The 20,411-nt window shown below is 41.2% G+C and overlaps 1 protein-coding gene across 1 annotated transcript; it reads left to right on the top strand.

Annotated features, from left to right (window-relative positions):
- The first annotated feature begins 430 nt into the window (after positions 1-430).
- LOC143106895 (GTPase IMAP family member 9-like) lies at positions 431-2,122 on the top strand. The gene is made up of 2 exons (XM_076271373.1): positions 431-1,037; positions 2,115-2,122. Exons 1-2 carry the CDS (start codon positions 431-433, stop codon positions 2,120-2,122), a joined length of 615 nt encoding a protein of 204 aa, XP_076127488.1.
- The last annotated feature ends 18,289 nt before the right edge of the window (positions 2,123-20,411 follow it).

The raw sequence follows: 20,411 nt of genomic DNA, 5'->3' as shown, positions 1-20,411 counted from the left end.
ATAATGTAGGAAACCGTGTGTTTCACAATAAGTGTGTTGCAGAATTGAAAACAATGTGGACAAAAATGAAAAATGTGTTTGTAGCTATAGTTACACAGTGTTTAAGGTATGCTACAAGAAGTTTAGGTATTGAGGTATTAGGTCTAAGCATTTGTTGTTAGTGTGTAAGCAATGGCAAAAACATGTCCATGACGAGGGGCCATGGAACTATCATGTGCAGAATTTAGAAGTGAAGAAGCACTGTTGTTCACTGCCCTGTAGGACCCCTGTTGCATAGTCTACCATGATGCTAGATATGTGTGTAGGTTGTGTGCTATATTGTGCATTGTTGTATTGAGCAAATAAACACATACATTTAACATGATGAATATTTTAAGTGAATTTATATGATTATTTCGTTCATCCAGGTGGTGATTTTCCAATCTCAGACATGAGGATTGTGCTGCTGGGAAACAAAGCTGCTGGGAAGACTTCATCAGGAAACACCATCCTGGACACAAAAGAATTTAGCAAGGAGTTTGGGACCTCAGGAATAACAGCTGAGTGTGTTAAGAGAGAAGGAAAAACAGCAGGGAGACACATCACTGTAGTGGAGGCACCAGGATGGTGGAGGAACTACACTGTAGAGCAAACTCCTGAACGTGATAAACAAGAGATTGTCCTCAGTGTGTCTCTGTGTCCTCCAGGACCCCATGCTCTACTCCTGAACATTAGAGTGATTGACTCATTCACAGAGACACACAGAAAAGCAGTGCAGGAACACGTGGAGCTGCTGGGTGAGAAAGTCTGGAGTCACACTACAGTGCTGTTCACCTATGGGGACCAGCTGGGAGACACAAGTATTCAGCAGCACATTGAGAGTGGAGGAGAGGCTCTGCAGTGGATTGTACAGAAATGTGGGAACAGGTATCATGTTGTAGACAATAAGAAGAGTGATGGTGGCCAGGTGACAGAGCTGTTGGAAAAGATACAGAAGATGGTGGCAGGGAACAGGGGCTGCTTCCAGTTGAATGAGAGTATGGAGTTTCCTCCAGAGAGTGAGTATAACATTTTCCCTTTGTTTTTGTTTTACTTTTAAAGGCAAACACTATCCATACTAAATATCATTTTAAGAGAAAGCTATATTAGAATGTTCACTGATTGCTGCATTCATCAAATGTATTGTGTTTATTTGCATGTGTGCAGTGGAAGAACACACACCTGATGAATGCTTTGGGAGCACTTCAGGCAAAATTCCGTAACTGCCTCCACTCAGAGTTCTGACTCTGGCACAGGGGAGTCAACAGAGAAGAGTGGACCTGGAGAAATGGCAGCTGGGATCCAAAGAACCAGAGCACATATAGGTGATGAGATTCCGCGAAAACATGGAAAGACATTTACTACTGAGATAAAAGGTGAGTGTAAAATTTGAATGTTCAACTTAGGAAAAGATACAGAGGACAATATACAGAAATATTGCATTGTCGTTTAGTCATTAATCAATGTTAATACATTTATTGAGAATCGAAAAATATAACACTACCATTTGAAGTTTTGGTTTGCGTTATTATTTATGCAACCATGGTTTGGTTTGCGTTATTGTAATTACTTGTAATTAACATTACTTTGTAGAAATCTGCTTTCACTTTGACATCAAAGAGAGTTATATAATAAGCTTAGTGGAATAACTGTTCCATGTGGTCTCGTGTGCGAGCAAATTCCTTCAAATGTGCCGTTGACTATCACTATACCAAAGCGCTGTTGAAGTTGCGCTGCTTGCTGTTAAAGGGAATGACCAATTCCCATTGGTTTAAATGATGTTGCGCCCAAAACACACCCATGACTGATTAAGAAATCTATGAAACGCTTTGTTGCGCCATCTGCCCGATGTTTGATAACGAAAATACTTCCAATGTGGACTGGATATCCTATTCAATTTAAATAAGCTTTTGACTAGTGACCATGCATTTTAGATCACGATAATAGGGCCCAAAGAGTTTTTTGTGATTCTTTGTAAAAAAAATATATTGACCATGATTCCATTTAAGTCAATAAAAGGGGAAAATATACAAGGGGGTGAATGCTTTGTATAGGCACTGTAGTCTACATATCTTTCATATGTTCTTGTTTTCTAGAGAGCTAACTTGCAAAGCAAACTGCCATTAAGTTAGTGACCAAATGAGCTCTGAGGTAGAAAAAAGTGTGTCGCTTTAACGTACCGGAGATCAAAGGGGAAAATATACAAGGGGGTGAATGCTTTGTATAGGCACTGTAGTCTACATATCTTTCATATGTTCTTGTTTTCTAGAGAGCTAACTTGCAAAGCAAACTGCCATTAAGTTAGTTACCAAATTAGCTTTGAGGTAGAAAAAAGTGTGTCGCTTTAACGTACCGGAGATCACAGTGTCCACTCGAAGGCAGAGGACAAAAGTTTTGCAGGAAGACGTCTTTATATAGTATAAGTATATATACTTTTTTGATCCCGTGAGGGAAATTTGGTCTCTGCATTTAACCCAATCGGTGAATTAGTGAAACACAAACAGCACACAGTGAACACACAGTGAGGTGAAGCACACACTAATCCCGGTGCAGTGAGCTGCCTGCTACAATGGCGGCGCTCGGGGAGCAGTGAAGGTATAGGTGCCTTGCTCAAGGGCACTTCAGCCGCGGCCCACTGGTCGGGGCTCGAACCGGCAACCCTCCGGTTACAAGTCCAGAGTGCTAACCAGTGGGCCACGGCTGCCCAACTGCCCTTTATTTCAGACTTTTTCGAGTTCCTCCAACTCCAGGCACTTTTATGTCCTTGTGGTTGTTTTTGTGGAAAAATATAATATTTTTGTTTCAACCATTTGTAAAGGCCAGATCACCAGCATCCTATAAAAAAATAATCATGCCATATATTCAGATTTACTGCTCTTAGAGGGGCATTTATCAGTGGATTTGGCTGTTTTGTGCTTGTCCTCTAGCCTGGCCCTTACCGCCTGTGACTACGAATTCTCTTCGTCATACAGTCTGGAACAAAGTAATAAGAATCCGTCTCCGTAATGGGCGGATGCTTATTTCGAGGTTTAAAATCATTGGAGTTCCCTTAACCAATCAGCAACGTTTGGTAATGACGTATGCTGTGCGCCGGAGGTTAGGCTATTACGCTTACCACTTCCGCTTCAGGCTCTTACGCTTCCCACTTCTGCTCTCAGTAGTAAACAGACCGCTGGCTAGTATGTAGGCTACCTGACCGCCAGGGCAGTCTCTTCGTAGTGGATATATCCCTAACTTGCGCTAGCCACAGACCGAGAGTTGTATACCAAAAGTGTCATGTCACCGAGATTATATCAGCTCTTGTCACACGCCAGTTTTCCTCTTATCTCTTCTCGCCGCTTATCAGACGATTGTTGTTCTACGCAGCCCGGTGACTTCGTCGGAGCTACGGAGCTTTTACTTAGTCCTACACGGGCTGTTCAGACTACACTCTTGGATAAGTTGGATTGTACTGATGACCTACGTGTTATTTAACCTGGAGCTTGCTCAGTTAAACTAACAGTTGTTCGGCATAAAACAACGCAGCCTCACCTTGAGCCATGCTCCGTGACTGGCTAACGTTACTGTCCACAAGCACGGTAGCCTCGTCTGGAGCCCAGCTCAGCCACAGGCCTCTGTCAAACACAAACACGGAGTGGTTTACCTTGAGCCCAGCTCGGTAACCGCTAGTCCCAGTCAAGCACAATCACAGCAGCCTTTCCTTGAGCCCCGCTTGGTAACCAGCTAGCTCGAGTCAAGACACACAGCCTCGCCTTGAGCCCCGCTCGGTAGGCTAGTAGCTAACATTCCATTCCTTAAGTAGGCCGCATTGATTTTGTAAAGGTAATTTGAGAGTAGGGGGGAGAATAACGAGCAGCAAATGTTTATTTGAAAACATGAAAAGTAGTGATGCATGTAGTACAGTTGTGCGTTTAGGTTTAGTAATCACCATCTGATAAATCAAACTTTTTTTCCAAAGCCAGTTGGAAGCAGAGTTTTACGACGTCCTTGCCATTTATAAAATTGACAAGACAAGCCTCTTGTTCCTGCTTTAATTGCGTGATGCCCTCGAGAGTTGAGACAACTTCGCGGATAGCTTCTAGCGTCTCTTCCTCCGTCGCCATTGTTGCTATAATGTTGAACTACAAGCTTCGCTGGACTACAACAAGCAACTCGGCAGGCAAGTTCCGCGTCATCACTCAACTGTTCGCTGATTGGCGCGGTTGTACGCGAACCGCATACTGTCTGTTGGGCCAGACTACGTGCGAGGCTGAAATCAAATTTTGGCCGGAAGTACGTAGGATGGTAACACCAGGCTACTTGTCCTCAACCCAGACTTGTAACCTGTAACTGTTAAAGTACACTTAAAACAAATTAAACTTAGATGATTTTGTACCATGTTTGTTGCAAGAAAGAGTTAAAGGGATATATATATTCCACCATTTGGGGAATTACACTCATTTTCCACCTCACCTTGAGTTAAACAATTGATTTTTACCTTTCTCCACTTCATCCAGCCGTTCTCTGAGTCTGGCGATACCACTTTTAGCTCCAGCCTAGCATAGTTCATTGAATCGGATTAGACCATTAGCATCTCGGCTGCTAGCATCACGTTTAAAAGTGATTAATATTTCTGGTAATTTTCCTATTTAAAACTTGTCTCTTCTCAAGTAAGAAAGTGTAATAAGACCAAGAGAAAATGAAACGTGACGATTTTCTAGGCTGATTTTCCACGGAACTACACTCATTCAGGCGTAATAATCCAGCCACTAACCAATTTGTCTGCTGCATCTTAACCTTGTAGCTGGAAATTAGCCTATGGGGACTATTTTCAGGTACTGCATGATATCATTGTGCTGCTGCGCCCATGGTGTTCCTTGATTATTACGCTGGAATGAGAGTATAGTTCCATGTCAAATCAGCCTAGAAAATCGCCACGTTTCATTTTCCGTCTACGTGGTTTAGTATCAAACCTAGATAGATAGATAGATACTTTATTGATCCCAGGGGAAATTCAAGATCCCAGGGGAAGTTCAAGGTAAGTTAACACAGAGTAAGTGGTAAACCTCTAGCCCTATGCCATTTTTTTGTTGAAGCCATGCAGCTCTTCTATTAGGAGGTTTACCACTTACTCTGAGTTAACTTTAAGCGCTTTCAGATATAACCTCCGGAGTATATGAGGAGGTTTGTCAAACGGAGGTCCTACCCTTCGGATGATTCAGATATGATGCTAACCTGCGGACCTAATACTGACCTTATACTGACGTATGTGTGAACGACATACACGCACATTACAGAATCTCCGTGTGGTTGTCGAGTGAGGGGTGGGGGCTTGTAGCCTGGCGAGCCAGACCCACATTATAATGTAGGGTCTGGGTACTCACCGTTTGCAGTGCTCAGTCCGAGGGTCGGGATAATCAGTTGTCTTTCAAATTCCCTCTGCACGCAATAGGACGCAATGGGATATTTGTTTTCAAGTAGCAGGGAATTCAAGCCAAACCGTTGCAACTCTGCCATCAATCATTATGGTAAGCCCAACAAACGACTCTATACACGATTTCAATGCCAGATTTAGTTTCGATTTCTAGAGCTCACAAGTCAACGGAGAGTTGCTAGACTAGCCGTGGCAGTAATTTGCTGCCGCTAGGGGCGCGTCTAGATTTCTAGGCTAGGGGGCTTGTAGAGTTCACAAGATGCGAGATATGACGCAGAATATATGCGGCCGCTGCCTGTCACAGCTGCTTTTGTAAAGTGTAGCCTATGCATTATGTAGGCTAAAGAAGACAAATCTATTGTGCGTAGGCTAATACTTGAAGTAGGCTAGTCAAGTAAGCAAACAGTATTTGTATGTGTGCTTCGAATAAACACATTTACCTGTTTTCAACGTTATGTACCAGAATTACTTGGCTATAGAACCCCACATCTGGTTTGCGTTGGAGAGAGAGCATGCACAAACTTTATAGTAGGCTACCAGCCAATTTAGTAGGCTAACTCAAGACTGCAAGGCCATCATACAACGTTTTTAAGCAATAAACAAAATACTAACATAACAGTGAAGTTGTTCATGGTTTATTTTTTCCAAAAGCATCCTCTCCCCATGTGTCTATTGCTTTTACGTAAGGAGCTTGTAACAAAGTTGGCTTTTCTTCGTTTTCATTTTCTCTAGGCATATCAACAAATATCAGCGAGCTCAGCGAGGTATCAATGAACAGAAAACTGTGTTGGCTAACAATTTATTAAATACTCCTGTTATTGTCGTCAACGACGTTGCTGTAGGCTACTGCCTTTTCAGCGCCTTCTGCTTATGGTGATTCAGTCTTTTGAATTCGTTTGGCCTTGCCATGCAGTTGTAGGCTACAACGTCTCTTGCCGTTCCCTTCATGTGTTCTATCAAAATGTTGTATGCCCTCATGGACAGTAGCTCCGTAATGTCTGCATCTTTCCAGGTCGGAGATTTTCTGGACAGCATTATGCCACTCCATCATAACACTGGAATTTAAGTCAGATCTAACCACATGGACGCACGAAAGAAACGTCACCAACACGCCCTCTCACTAGGTGTGATCTTAACCACATGTTCTACGCTTCATTCAGACACAGCACATTTACATAATGTCCGGAGGAAATACTAGGGGGGAGTAGTATAAACACCGGGTGAATTCGGACTTCCACATGACCGGTTATGTCGTTCAGATATACGGCCCCACCGTTTAACATCGGCAGAACCTCCGGTCTTACACGTATATCTGAAAGCGCTATTTGTTATGACCAGGTTTGTCACTAAACCAAGTACTTGGAATACCCCCCAGATCAATCATTTTATTCTATTTATTGACATCAAAACGGCAGAGGAACGAACAAGTTATAGAGCGTTCTCTGGTGTCTGCAGAAGTGGCATTTGTCTCAATATTTTGTTCGATCTCAATTAGACCAATATCTAACCTGCTTTCATGCCTAACTTTCTACCTATCTCACAACAGTCTTTTTGAAAAATCTGGTTTCCAGACCCGTCACTGCACTGAAACTGCTTTGACAAGAGTTACAAATGATCTACTTCTCACTGTTGATTCTGATCAGTCATCAGTGTTGATTCTTCTTGACTTAGGTTCAGCATTTGATCATATTGTACTTTTTACTTAGCTAAGCTTTTCAGAGAAGTGTATTGGTATCCAGGGGAAAGTGCTACTTTGTATGGGCTCCGCCCTCTAACAGCTCCGCTAGTGCCATCCCCTTGCTGCTGTGCAGCCCGCCTGAAGTCTTTGCGCATCCACCCCCCCTCTAGGGGCGGGGCATCCCCTATATAATGGCAATTCCCCTAGTAGTCCATGAGCCACAGGCCCAAAAAGGGGCGTGTCACTACCACTTGGGGGGGCAAATTCTCACTATATTTTTCTGAAAACTACATATCTCTGGAGTATAAAATGGTATGATAGCAAGTTGGATCTTGTAGCTTTGTGGCTGTACAGGCCTTCAAAGTTGACCTCTGATTTGAAAAAAGGAAATTCCGCCTTTTGGCTTTTTTTTGTTAAACCACTCACAAGAGCCCAGAAAATAATCCAAACCTTATTATTACTGATGCATATGTGGTGTTTGATGTTGGCATACATATTTTGAATCATCATGTGATTTTGCCCTTCATTTTGGTTGATAAAATTCAAGATTTATGTGTAATAATGTGCAAATCTATGTTTTCAGAGACACAATGTGTTGCAGCACTAATTGAAATGCCCACTACCTCATTAATCAATGTATTTTTACCTTCCTACCTCCCAGCAGAGACTTGAAATACAAATGATTACATAGGTCTGCATTGCTATGCTCAGGGCATGAAATTGGCACCCGCCCACACGCCAAATGCGGGTAACTTTTGTGATTGGCGGGTGAAACTGTCAATCTACCTGCCACGTTGGCGGGTAGCCAATAAGACAACACAACACTGAGCAAGGAGATGCACTGTCGGGATTGCCGTAGGAAATGTACTCTTTACTCCGCTACATTTTGAATTGCCTTTCGTTACGAAAACAAGTTTATTATTGGAGAAAGTATCTCAAGGGAGAAAAGAGCACCTCTCGCCGGTACACAACGGCGTGGTAGAAAAGAAACAGGGCTTCAGAAAGCATTGCTACGTTTCCCCGCGATTATAAAAGTAATGGCTGGCCTATGCCTACTACACAGAAGTAGATGTTCTATATAGCTAACAACTCAGTTAACGCAATGACGTCCTGCCAGTTGCTGCATCTTCTGGTGAGGCTGCCAGAGTGCCAACGAGACTAGAGGTATGACATGACACGGAAACTTCCACCTATATTCATTTCTGGCCAGCATCGTTCAACAAGCACATTGGACAAGGAAAGTAGGCCTACAACTTAATTTACAAGCAAAGCAAATGCACTGGAAATCGAGCATACAAGTTAGAAAAAGCCTAGCATTCATTTATGTAGCCTCAATGTTGCAGGACATGACATGAGACGGTCGGATGAGAAAACAGATAGCCTGCTCTGCCCGAGTGGATATGCCTAGGCTATTATAGCCTAAATCATACATGGGCAACATACGGCCCGCGGGCCACATCCGGCCCGTGGGCTTTCCCTGACCGGCCCGCGTAAGGTCCGTGAAAGAACAAATAGTCAAGAGCCTAGCATAGAGATAATGCACGCAAATCAATATCGTTGCTTTTATTTTGAAAGCGACTGCTATTTGTACGCCCATACATTTGTGCGTGGATGCATACGATGTAGGCCTAAACACCCTCACTGAATTGTGCTGGTGAATAGAATTTATGCTTCTGCGTCGACACAATGCAGTTGCCTTTAAGTCGGCGTAAACCTTTCAAAGTTTTGTGTGTCTTATGTCTGCGTCGCTCACCACCGCAAAGGTTGTCAGAACGAACTCCTGCTGTTTGTTGGCGATACGAAGTGTTAATTTCAAAACGTTACTGGCAGAGTTTATTTGCAAAGCTTATGTTAGCGAACTAGTATGAACCACAGGTTGCTTGAAGCAGCCGGCTCAACACACAGGGCGAGTTGACCAATCACAGTTTTGTGCATAAAGTTAAAGCAAAAACATAGCCTACATTTTTAAAATAGTTTTCTTTGTGCATGTTGATTAACTAATGACAGCCTACGTCTGCTCCACATTTTCATAGTCTAATTCTGCATAGAGTTAATTTAATGATGGTAATGATTTAATGATGAAATATTGGTGAGTGTTGATGAAATGGTGGCACAGGCCTATGGTTGTACTGACTCCTTCACATTTTCATGGCCTAGCCTAATTATATAGATATTGTAGTACTTTTTTATATCAGTCTTTGAAAACTGAAAAAAAAAATGTCAATGTCAAAAAATCATTTTCGAGAATGAGGATTAAATACTGGACATAGATTAAATAGCCTATTGCTGTTTTTCCTTTGTCTCCCTCACATTTTCATCTGTTCTTACGAGTAGTAGTAAACAAAACCATATGATTTAATTAATGTTATACAAGAACAGAATAGAATTGGACAGAATTGAGTTCAGACTCCGGCCCTCCTCAACAGTCCCAGTTTGTCATGTGGCCCCTTGGGGAAATTAGTTGCCCAGCCCTGGCCTAAATATAGGTCTACCCATAATATAGCCATTGTTTTTAGGTTACATTGTCTGTATGGTTAAGTTATAAACAGACTTCTAGCAATGCAAAGCAGAAGAATCAGCTGCAATGTATTGGAAGACTGCTTTTCAATCCATAGCCACATAATGCTTATTCTGGCTATGACAAAGTATATTAAATTAAATATATTTGAATTGGGCTTTTAAAATATGTTTGACTATATGATTAGCCTACAGAGGAGGAGAAAAGCAAATTGGCATAAAGGATACTTTTGTATCCCTTTAAAGGTCCATCAAAAATATAAAAATGAAGGCCTACAAAAAAGTAACTTGTTAGGCCTACTTGAGTAATTTATTAACAAAGTACTTTTTTACTTTTACTTGAGTACTGTAATGTGTATTCTGTACAAGTTCAAGAACCATTCTTATGCATTTTCTGAGTCGTTCACCTTTATTTTGGGCACAAAATAATTTTGGCTGGTAAAAAAACACTGTGGCAGGTGGATTTCAAAATTCACCTGCCACAGTGGCTGGTGGCCAAAAAAGTTAACTTCAGGCCCTGGCTATGCTATTTACTATTTGTAAATGTACTATTCGGAACCCCCCCCCCCCCCCCCCCCCAAAAAAAAAAAAAAAAAGAAATCAGTAAATTAGTATTTTATTGAAACTACCCATAAGAGATATTCCAAGTGATCAAAACATCATGATAACCAATCACATGTTACCTTTACATTCAAGGAATACCATATGAAAATCGTTGACATCACCACATGTACCCAGCTTAGCATAAATATTATAATTTCATAATGTCCAGGACACATTAAATACATACAGTAATTTCCTGTGTATTAGCCGTATTGTGTATAAGCCGCAGGACAGTGTTTTATGCAAGTTAAAAGAAACAAAACCATATACCATAACTGCCCCCGTGTATTAACCCCATAGCTGAAGAAATTTAGCAAAAACAATGTGTAAGCTGCAGCTAATAGTTGGGAAATTACGGTAATTGCATCACAGGTGCTAAAATGATCTACATTATACATTTCAGTTGTACTTTTGACTAGTAAGAATGTGGGAATGAGATGTAGATGAACTGGTTGGTGAAAATATTCATACTTTACACATTACATATACATATATACATATACAACCGGGACGAATGAAACATTCCGTTTTTCTCTGAGTGCAACGATGATAGACAGACATCATTTGGACAAAACATAGAGCATATTAACCTCCTTTGCTCAGCCAAATGCCATCCTGTTACATCCTGTTATCACGGAGTTACAGGCGATAAACGATTTCTGATGGTCACAAGTTTACTTCATTAGCGGTTTATTTTTTTTGATTATTAAAGAGTGTTTTCATTTAAAGGTTTGACTTCATGCTTATTCAGTAGAGCATTTAGTGCTCTCCCCAATCCCAGACGTTCACATTGCATGTTTGTTTGTAATGGATGCAAAACAGCCTATAATGCTAAATGTCTATGGGGGGACGATTGAAACACCTATTTCATCTGTCCCCACCAGGCAGTAAACCCCATTTATTCTAAGTCAATGCTCACGTATCTGTGTTTATACTATATTTTATGCAGGTGAGACATGGAAAAGCAGTTTTAGAAAGATGCAAATATATTTGGGGCTATCAGGTAGGGGGTCGAGTTTTGCCATGTTAACCTATGGAGACTGACGGCCTGTGGGTCATGAAGGGCACTTATTTGGATGTGTGGTGGCTTTAACCACATAAAAACAGAGTGAAATAACATTTTGTACTATAGAAACATTATATAATTCGAAACATGCATTATTCTAGCTATATTAATGGCATAGTGCATGCTATTTCCATAACCGCGAAATACGCGCATCACCATGACGGCAATGAGTTGTTAACAGACATGAACCAAGACATATAGCCCAGCAGCAATCTATCTAAAATAACACATACTTGAAGTACCATTCATGGTATGTTGTAAAATATTGAAGTTGTGGGAAGTTTACATAATTTAAGCTGTATGTTTCATTCGTCCCCCATGTTGAAACATAACGCACGTTCGACTTCTCCTTAAATAACTCTTGAACAGTTTTGTTCAGAGCTGTAAATGCAACTGTATTTGACAGAGGACAGATGTAGGTTGCTAGTGACAAAATATTAACTTTCAGTGTTTTACAATGTCTTTGTAAATTACGTTTAATTAAAAAGTGTTTCATTTGTCCCGGTTCTCCATCAGCCTCGGCGTTGCTCCTGACCGTCCATCTATCTCGGCACAGGTCCTCGGGTCAGCGCACCTCTGCGACGCGACGTTTTACAAAAGATAGAAGTGCCCGAGATATGATTTCATCAGCGCGCGGCGTATGCAAATAATAACAAAGAAATGGAACAGTGATGGGTGTGTGGGTAGAAGGCGTGAGATGAGACGAGGATGGGGAAAAAGTGAGAGTGAGGAGGGGCGGGAATGAAGATTCACCTCCAGCTATCTGATGCATGTTTTAATGGAAATGTTAACGGCCGCCTTATAAAAAAACGCAAACGAGATAGACACGTTCAAGTCGTACCTACGCCAGTGCAGCAACCTGGCTCTAGTCTGTGGAGATGCCTCTCGCTAATAATGAATCCCTCCAATGCCAGGCTTTTCAAAATGTCTTTGTATTTCATTCCCAGCCTAAAATAGCACTCTACCATACTATCCCTGTCCATTGTGTAACAGCGACTGTTCCTGTTTGAGGAGTTGCGCTTAATTTGCTCATTCAGCTGTCCAGTGCACAGCCTATAGGCCTACCTATTTCGTGGCCACAAATTACTATTTCGTGGGAACGAATTAATATTTCGTGGCCACAAATTACTATTTCGTGGGAACAAATTAATATTTCGTGGCCACAAATTAGTACTTATTTTTCCCGTCTCCCTAATTTTTTGTCAGCCCTAGCGCCTAGGCCCTTTGAGACAGAGACACCGTTCCAACTTTAAAACGTCCGGTCAGTACCGGTGTAAGTTGGTCACGAAGATGACGTCAGGTGGGCGTGCCGTTCGTCCGCCATATTGGATTGAACAGAAAGCAAAACTAAATTTTCACAGGTCACAAATTTGATCCGAACGCCACGAAACTTGACGTACATTATCCTTGGACCAAGCCTCACAAAAGTTACTGGAAGGATTTTTGATTTTCAAAAGCGTTTGCCCGTCACAGCCAAACGAAATCGGCGGTGAAGCTCCGAAACAGGAAGTCGTCCATATCTCAGGAACACTGTCACATATCGATACCAAATTTTGTATATGAACTGGGGACTCCAATGTGAGGGTGCATAAGCTAAAAAAAAGAGAAATATTCCAAAAGTTTCCATCATTTTGCAAACCACCCACAGGTATTTCGTAACTCTCACCATTCACCTTCTATCACAATGCCTTCCAAGTATGCTCAATGCCTCTGGGTAGCCATAATGTCTCCGGGCAACCTTGCCCAATCATGAAATCCTTGCTCTGCCATGGGATAGTATGGACTTACGAACTGAAATAGCAAGGAGAACAGTAGCTATATATAGCTTACATAATAGAGTTGTTTTCACATTGACGGTATTCAAATTAAATTTTTCCTTATTGTTAAATATCATGATGGGAGAGTATTATTAAAAATGTTACAAGTATGCAAATTCATATGTTTACGGGAAATTAGGTTTTACTGGGTTGTTTTGTTGTAAAGACATGCAAGGCATTCTGGGCCATGTAATAGACAAACAGTGGTCGGCAGCGTTAACTTGATTTCCATACGTATTAATATGAATAGGTGTTTCTGTAAACCTAGGGACAATACAGCCACCTCTGTTACAAAAACGACCAGGTAATCGCTCACTGAAGAGGAAACTATGATAAAAACATTGTTTTCCTCAAAGCATGGATTTGACGACAGTACAAGCCGGACATGTCACGTTAATGTTAAATACATCCGAACGCTAGGTGGCAACGTTGTATTACATTTCACATACATACGGTGACATCATTAGAATTATGTGAGCTTCACAATTAAGGAAGTTGCAAATATTATGTAATTTATAATTGGAAATGTTATTTCTTGTTTATTCTAATTGCAAACCACACACATCCATTTGTAATCACACGTACACATTTAATACTGAAAGACCCTAATTTAGTTTATTTGATGTTGCCCCTAGCAACCCTGGTGGGTGCAGCCTACAGTAGTCCAGTTTCAGAGTGACGAGTTTGTGGCCAAACAAGTGCCCAAAAATCGGTTTCCATGTGTAGAACTGTGCTGGATGGTGTGCGTCCTTTAAGTAAGTGTTTTATAGAGTTACAGACATGAGTCATGTTGTAGTGGTCAACATACATGTGCCCCTTCTGTTATTAGAATGCTAAGCGGAGAAGCATGCTAAGCAGAGATTAAGTATCATTAATTTCTTGTGTGGCTAGCGTAATGTCATGGTCATTTAATATGAGATGCTTGCACTCGTAACTTCGTCACTTGTAACTTTAGGACTGCTATTTTTTTTACTTCACGAAGCACTTTAGCCCTAAAAGTAGCACCTAAGTCTGTGACAGCTTGAAAGAAGTGGCATATGGCAAGCCAAGAGTGCCACAATTACGTCTGGTTCTTGCACGTTTTAAGACACAAACGGCGCTAATAACGGCGTTTTTATAGCTTTTACGCCGCTTTTTACGGCGCGATTAGAGGTGACGCCATGAAATGCGCCGTAAAATGCGTGAAAATGCGCCGCTTTTTACGCCGTTCTGAAGCTATTCAAGAGTGCCGTATAATACGCCGTTGTGTGCATTCATTACGCCAATTTGTACGCCGTATTTGTGTGCATGCTGCAAAGTTTACTAACTTTTATGTAGTTTGCCATGGATTTTGTTTGGGTAGCCTAAAAACTACCCCCTGTATGCACTTTGCTGTCATTCTAAATGTGTCTGCCATGCACTGTTTCGTCTAATATAGCCTACTTTTACCTTCGTTTAGATGAAGCACACCGTAATAATATTAGCCTACGGTGTGCTTCATCGAAACGAAGATGGGGGCTGTAGCCTATTGCCGTAATAATAATATTACGGTGTGCTTCATCGAAACGAAGAAAGTATTAGACGAAACAGTGCATGGCAGACACATTTAGAATAGCCTAGGCCTTTTATCATTCGTTTTGCTGAACCACATCGTGCTTAAATCAATGACTCGTAAAACTAAGGGACTGTGTGTACACTTTGACCTTTTGTACATATGTGTACACTTTGACCTTTTACTTTTTTATCAGAAAACTTCTTATATCAAATGACATCTAGAGCTCATCAATCATTGACATAGGTATATAGGTATGTTACTTGTCAAAACACTTAATGACACAAACTTCAATACTCTCATTAAAGTGCAGCTTTTAATTTCTAATTTATCTAATAAATTAGCTTTACTTTGGTTCTTTTTTCCACATAAAGGAGTAAAGACTTTCACCTGGTCAGAATGTCTTCACTGCATGCAGGGTGCGCAGTGCAGCAGTGTTTCCCCTCTTGGCAGGCTTCCAGCTGGGATTCAGTCACGTCAATCAGGGTGCCAAGATGGACTCTTCTTTCAGATGTCTCTTTGACATCTGTTGGATGTTCTCGTCTTTCCTCCCCTCTTGGAGTCGGGTCACGATAACCAAATGTTGTCGTCTTTCTTCTCCTTTTGCGAGAAGGGTCACGGCACCAAAGTAACCTGCGTTGTTTTGAACCTGCGCGATTCAGCCCTGCACACGCCCGGACTCGAACTCGCGAACAGCAGCACCTCAGATCGGGAGGCGAGCACACTAACAATTGAGCCAATACTGGCTCGCATGCCAGCAGCACTCTTGAGGTGTCGGGGAGTGAGGTTTACCAACGTTCCACAAGCACAGCTAAGCTAGCTTGCATCCGTTACACTCACCCCCCTAAACCTCACTCCCGATCCGGGTCACGGCACCAAATGTTGGATTCTCTGGTTGTTGCGTTGTGGTTTTAGTTCTAATGTCTGTATTGAAGATGGTCAATAAAACTTGACGCGGGATCAGGATCGGCGATTAGATGATGATTCATTGTTGTACCATCTACAATAAATCAACAGAACACAGGCTCAAATGTCTCAAACAGTAAAACTGTGCAGAGTCTAACAGTTGTGGTTGTTATTAGAAGCGGCAGCTGAGCCTTCCGACAGAAGATGCTCCTCGGGTTGCTTCCTCGGTCCGTCTCCGTGTCAAAAGCTAAGACAAAGTCTGTTATACTAAAACATACAAACGTCAATCATGCCAACGTGGTAGGTGCCAACCAGTGTACAAAAAAAAAGATGGAGATACTAGCCCGAATAGGCAGACATGCTGTCTCCCTCGGCCCATGTTATCACTGATGTTCCTCGGATGTTCCTAAACATCGGGCTGTATGACCTTCCTGCTGGTACACAGGCCTAAGGCACAGTTATGTACAATAATATGAACCTCTCCCCGTTGTATACTATACACAGATGTAACATATGAACACATCAGAATACAGTAAGAATACCCCAGAATTCTACAGTACCTTGCTCATATCTATCTATCTATCTATCTATCTATCTATATATATATATATATATATATATATATATATATATATATATATATATAATTAATTCCAATAACAAATGTGTCTATTGATTTTAGTAATGTTGTAGTTTGCGACCTTTGTGCCCCCCACCAAATAAGTCCAACCGAAGGCCCTAAAATGGTTCAATTCCAGGCCTGGTGCCACTAGAAGTCTTCAATTTGTTCAAAATGCTGCAGCAAGAAAATTGACAAAAACAAAAAATGTAGCCACATAACACCCATATTAAGATCTCTACACTGTTTACCAGTTCAAGCCAGAGCTGCTAACTTTTAAGGCTTTACATGGACTTGAATCACTTTATTTAACTGAGCTTATTAGCCCTGATACATTGGCACAAGCTCTTCTTCACTCTTCTAATGCTGGTCTGTTGCTCATTACATATAAAAATTCAGCCGGTCAAAAGGCATTTGCCTTCCGTGTGCCATACCTTTGGAATGGCCTTCCACTTAATGTAAGGGGAGCAGGCACAGCATTCTTAAATCTAGATTAGTGCTGGGCGGTATACCGGTGTATATTTTCGTTATGATATGGATTTTTAATATACCGCCATACCGGTGTATTTGATTACACAACGTTTGGAACGCTGCGCCGCGCGACAGTGTTTCAGACGGGACTTTTTTCACAAGCACGCATGATGCCACTGCGAGGCATAGTGAGGGTAAACCAGAGAATGTCTAATAAGGGGTAAACACAAAACACCTGAAGTTTTTCCCCTGAAGTATGACCCTTAAGGCTTAATTTCTCCTTAGATAAGAGGTTTATTTAAGGGTGTTGCACAGAATACCTTAAATTGTTTCTTTAGTTAAGGAAAAACGTTAAGGGATACTGCATTGAAAGGGATTTACCGTCACGGAAATTCTATTGAGATTGTTCAACAGCTGTAGCTAGCTGGCTAGTAGGTGATGTCGTTAGTTAGCAACCCACCGAACACAGTGAAGTTTAATGAGCTTATCATTCATCTCACCTTAAGAATATTCGCTGAAATTATCCAGGTAGCAAGTAAAGCATGTTATAGACATGCACTGAGCAATACTAGCTGGCTAGTTAGAAATTATCCTGACTGTCATCAGTGCACCAAAACGAACTTTTTTGTTAATGTTTTGCCTAGCGAACCAAACCAAAGCTCATGGCAGGCTAACAAGACATCCACATCCACATGAAGTTAACGTTAGCCTACCACTAACGTTATGTAAACCACACAATAACAAGGCATGTTTCTGATAGGCCTATTTGACAGAGTAAGCATATTAGCAGAGAGGTTTCATTTTAAATTGTATAATTTTCAAAAAAGTATAAAGTTGCACTACTTTTTGTATTGGTTTTATAGGCAACAAGATGTTTGTGAAATTTGCACAGTAAAAGTTCTGTATTTTGACTGCAAAAGCATTCTGATTAGATTCTTCATTAGAATCATGAGTGGTTTTGTATGTGTGTATCATGTTTTGAAACTGTAGAAATTACTTTTGAGACTGTTCTGGCACTTCCTGTTGAATAGCCAATTGCGATGTTCAGGTTTGGCTAGCCAATCAGGAGTCTAAGTTCACTAACCAATCACAGAGTCAGGAGGTAGCGCACCCCACCCCATGTGGGTTGAAGAGCTTTCAAGTGACAAAAACGGCAAATTCCCAAGGTCACATTAAAACTGTTGGACATGAAACATAGATAAATATACTGACTAGATGTCGCCTTCTGCTTCTCAGCATGCGAACCGCCGCCATCTTGAAGCGGGGATCTGAAGCTCTAAACTAGTTCTCCCGTATTGTCAGTGTTACCTATTTAGCGACGTTTGGCCATCCCCAGCGATAGAAAACCTTTAGCGATTAGCGGCAAATTTGGGAACTTCTCACAATGATGGCAAACTCGGTTTTGTTGTTGAAACGTCAGAAAATCACCTCTCATGGCTTTTTCATTTGTGAATTAAGCTACATCTCGTTCGCCCAAAGCATTGACCCATGATTATAAAAGTAACGACTGGCGTATGTAGTAGTATACTAGAAGTAAATGTTCTACAGATCTACAGCAACTTCTGGTGAGATTACAACTTACATGAGTCAACGAGATGAGAGATATGTGGCCTCAACCAGAGCCTGTTTACTTTCATTGTATCGAACATAGTTGCAGTTCACTCATTGTTCCTCTAGGGGCTGTCGCTAGCTAGTGCAGAATGAATGGGAGTCTAAGGGGCTAGATGGGGAAAAATGTATCTTTACTATCATTTTATGACCTAGGCCTATGGTTTTTGCTACTTCAACAGTCTAAAGTATTTGATAAAAATGCTGTCATCCACAGAACACTTTTAAAGATCAGTCCTCTGACAAAGGCATTGCCATTTTTCCAATTATTTACCAAAGTACCTTGCTCATATATATATATAATTCCAATAACAAAAATTGATTTTTGTAGTTTGCGACCTTTGTGCCCCCCACCAAAAGCTTAGTTTTCTCTAGACTCTACCATAAATACATGCCTGTCAGATGGAACAACCCAAAAAACTAGATAATTGCTGGAGATTTTGATGATTTATGGTGATTTTATTTTCGTTAGATCTTTGCCTAGATTGACGCTAATGCATTTTAGAAGAGTGGATCACTGCGGCAAGATGGTGTCTCGATTGACGCATTCGTTCCAATGAACAGCAGTAGTCAAGGCAACATCTAGTCAGTATATATATCTATGGACATGAAAGGCCACATGGACTACAAACGAACTACAACGTGACGACAAAAGTGATGACAAGCCCCTAACTGGGCAACTCTGTTAGCAAACCTAGCGTTCATGGGCTTCGGAAAAACTTTTTTCCCAGTGAAAACATCATCATTCTGCGTCATTCACGTCACGTAATGTGTAAGTCAGAGGTCGGAAACTGGTGAATAGCGGAATGATGATGTTTTCACTGGGAAAAAGGTTTTTCCAAAGCCCATGAACGCTAGGAATCTCTACCCACTGAGCAGAGACGTTGATACGACGTCTTTTCTAAGTCATTTTTGGACGTCAAATGTAAGTCACCTGGACGTGCAGACTGTTACTCCAGGCGACGTCTTTTTTCGACGTCTATTGAACGTCCATTTATGACGTCCACAGTACGTCCGTATAGGAGCTATTTCTAGTCCAAATGTGGTCTTCATAGACATTTTTTCGACGTCATTTTGTGGACGGTTTTTGACGTCATCTTTCTGGACGTCTTTTCGACGTCAAATTCAGACTCATTTTAGACATTGATTTTATACTGTACTGCTTATAGTTTCTATGCATAACTGTAGTCCTGTCATTGCCCTTTTACTACTGCAGGTAAACGGTAATTCCCCAGACTCACAAACACATGAGGCTCAAGAACAGTTTACGCTTTTATTGCACAGTTACTAAAATTTACATAGAGGACTCACAGCAGCCCAGCCTAACATTGCAGTCCCGTCGCAAGCACCCCCAACTGGCAAGCAGAAACAGATTAATAATGCAGGTAAATAAGTTATCTAGGTGAATATTAGGGGTGTCACGATTCTCCAAATCCTCGATTCGATGTAATTTTCGATTTTAAAGTCACGATTCGATTCGATTTTCGATCTTTTTTAAATATTACTATTAATGCATTCCTTATATGTTATTTACTCTTTACTCTGGCCTTTTCCTTTTCTTTTTTGGGGGGCTTTTGAAACCGCTTTGAAACCGTTCCAACCGCGAGGTTGTAATGTAAACAGAACTAACTTTAGGCTAAAACAGAGACGTGAACATAGTAAAATGAAACACAGAACGTTAATTTGATTGTTTCAGCACACTCCGAAGAGACCCAAGGTTAGTGTTCATGGAATATGTACTTATAAATGTGCATTTTAAGCCTTAAAGTAACTTTGGACTGTAATTAGACCATCTTTTCACTTGCTAAGTTGAGTAGGCTAAGTTAGTTTTAATTGACGTGAATGAACGAATACTTCCACACCGGTGATTTCAAAGTAGCAAGAGGGGCTTTGATTTTGGTAGGTTGATGTGTAGGCCTATATTTTAACTGGCTGCAGCCTAAAATTAGAGGAGTGTTGACGCTGCAGTTCAGCACGTGCATGTGTGTTTGTGCATCTTGGCATACATGCTGGACGTGACATTGCGGGTGTGGCTGCATCGTCGATTCTACTTTTAAGTTCGAAGTTTGAGATTGAGATGTAATTTCGATCGATTTCGAAATAAAATCGAAATCGTGACACCCTTAGTGAATATACATTCAAAATACTGAGAGGGCACAGCAAT

Source organism: Alosa pseudoharengus, unplaced genomic scaffold (assembly GCF_046254945.1).
Source record: "Alosa pseudoharengus isolate Yale_2024_CS ecotype anadromous, Long Island Sound unplaced genomic scaffold, YU_APseudo_1.1 YU_APseudo_1.1_scf_6, whole genome shotgun sequence".
In the NCBI taxonomy this organism is placed as follows: domain Eukaryota; kingdom Metazoa; phylum Chordata; class Actinopteri; order Clupeiformes; family Clupeidae; genus Alosa; species Alosa pseudoharengus.
This window is presented reverse-complemented; position numbering and strand designations above follow the sequence as displayed.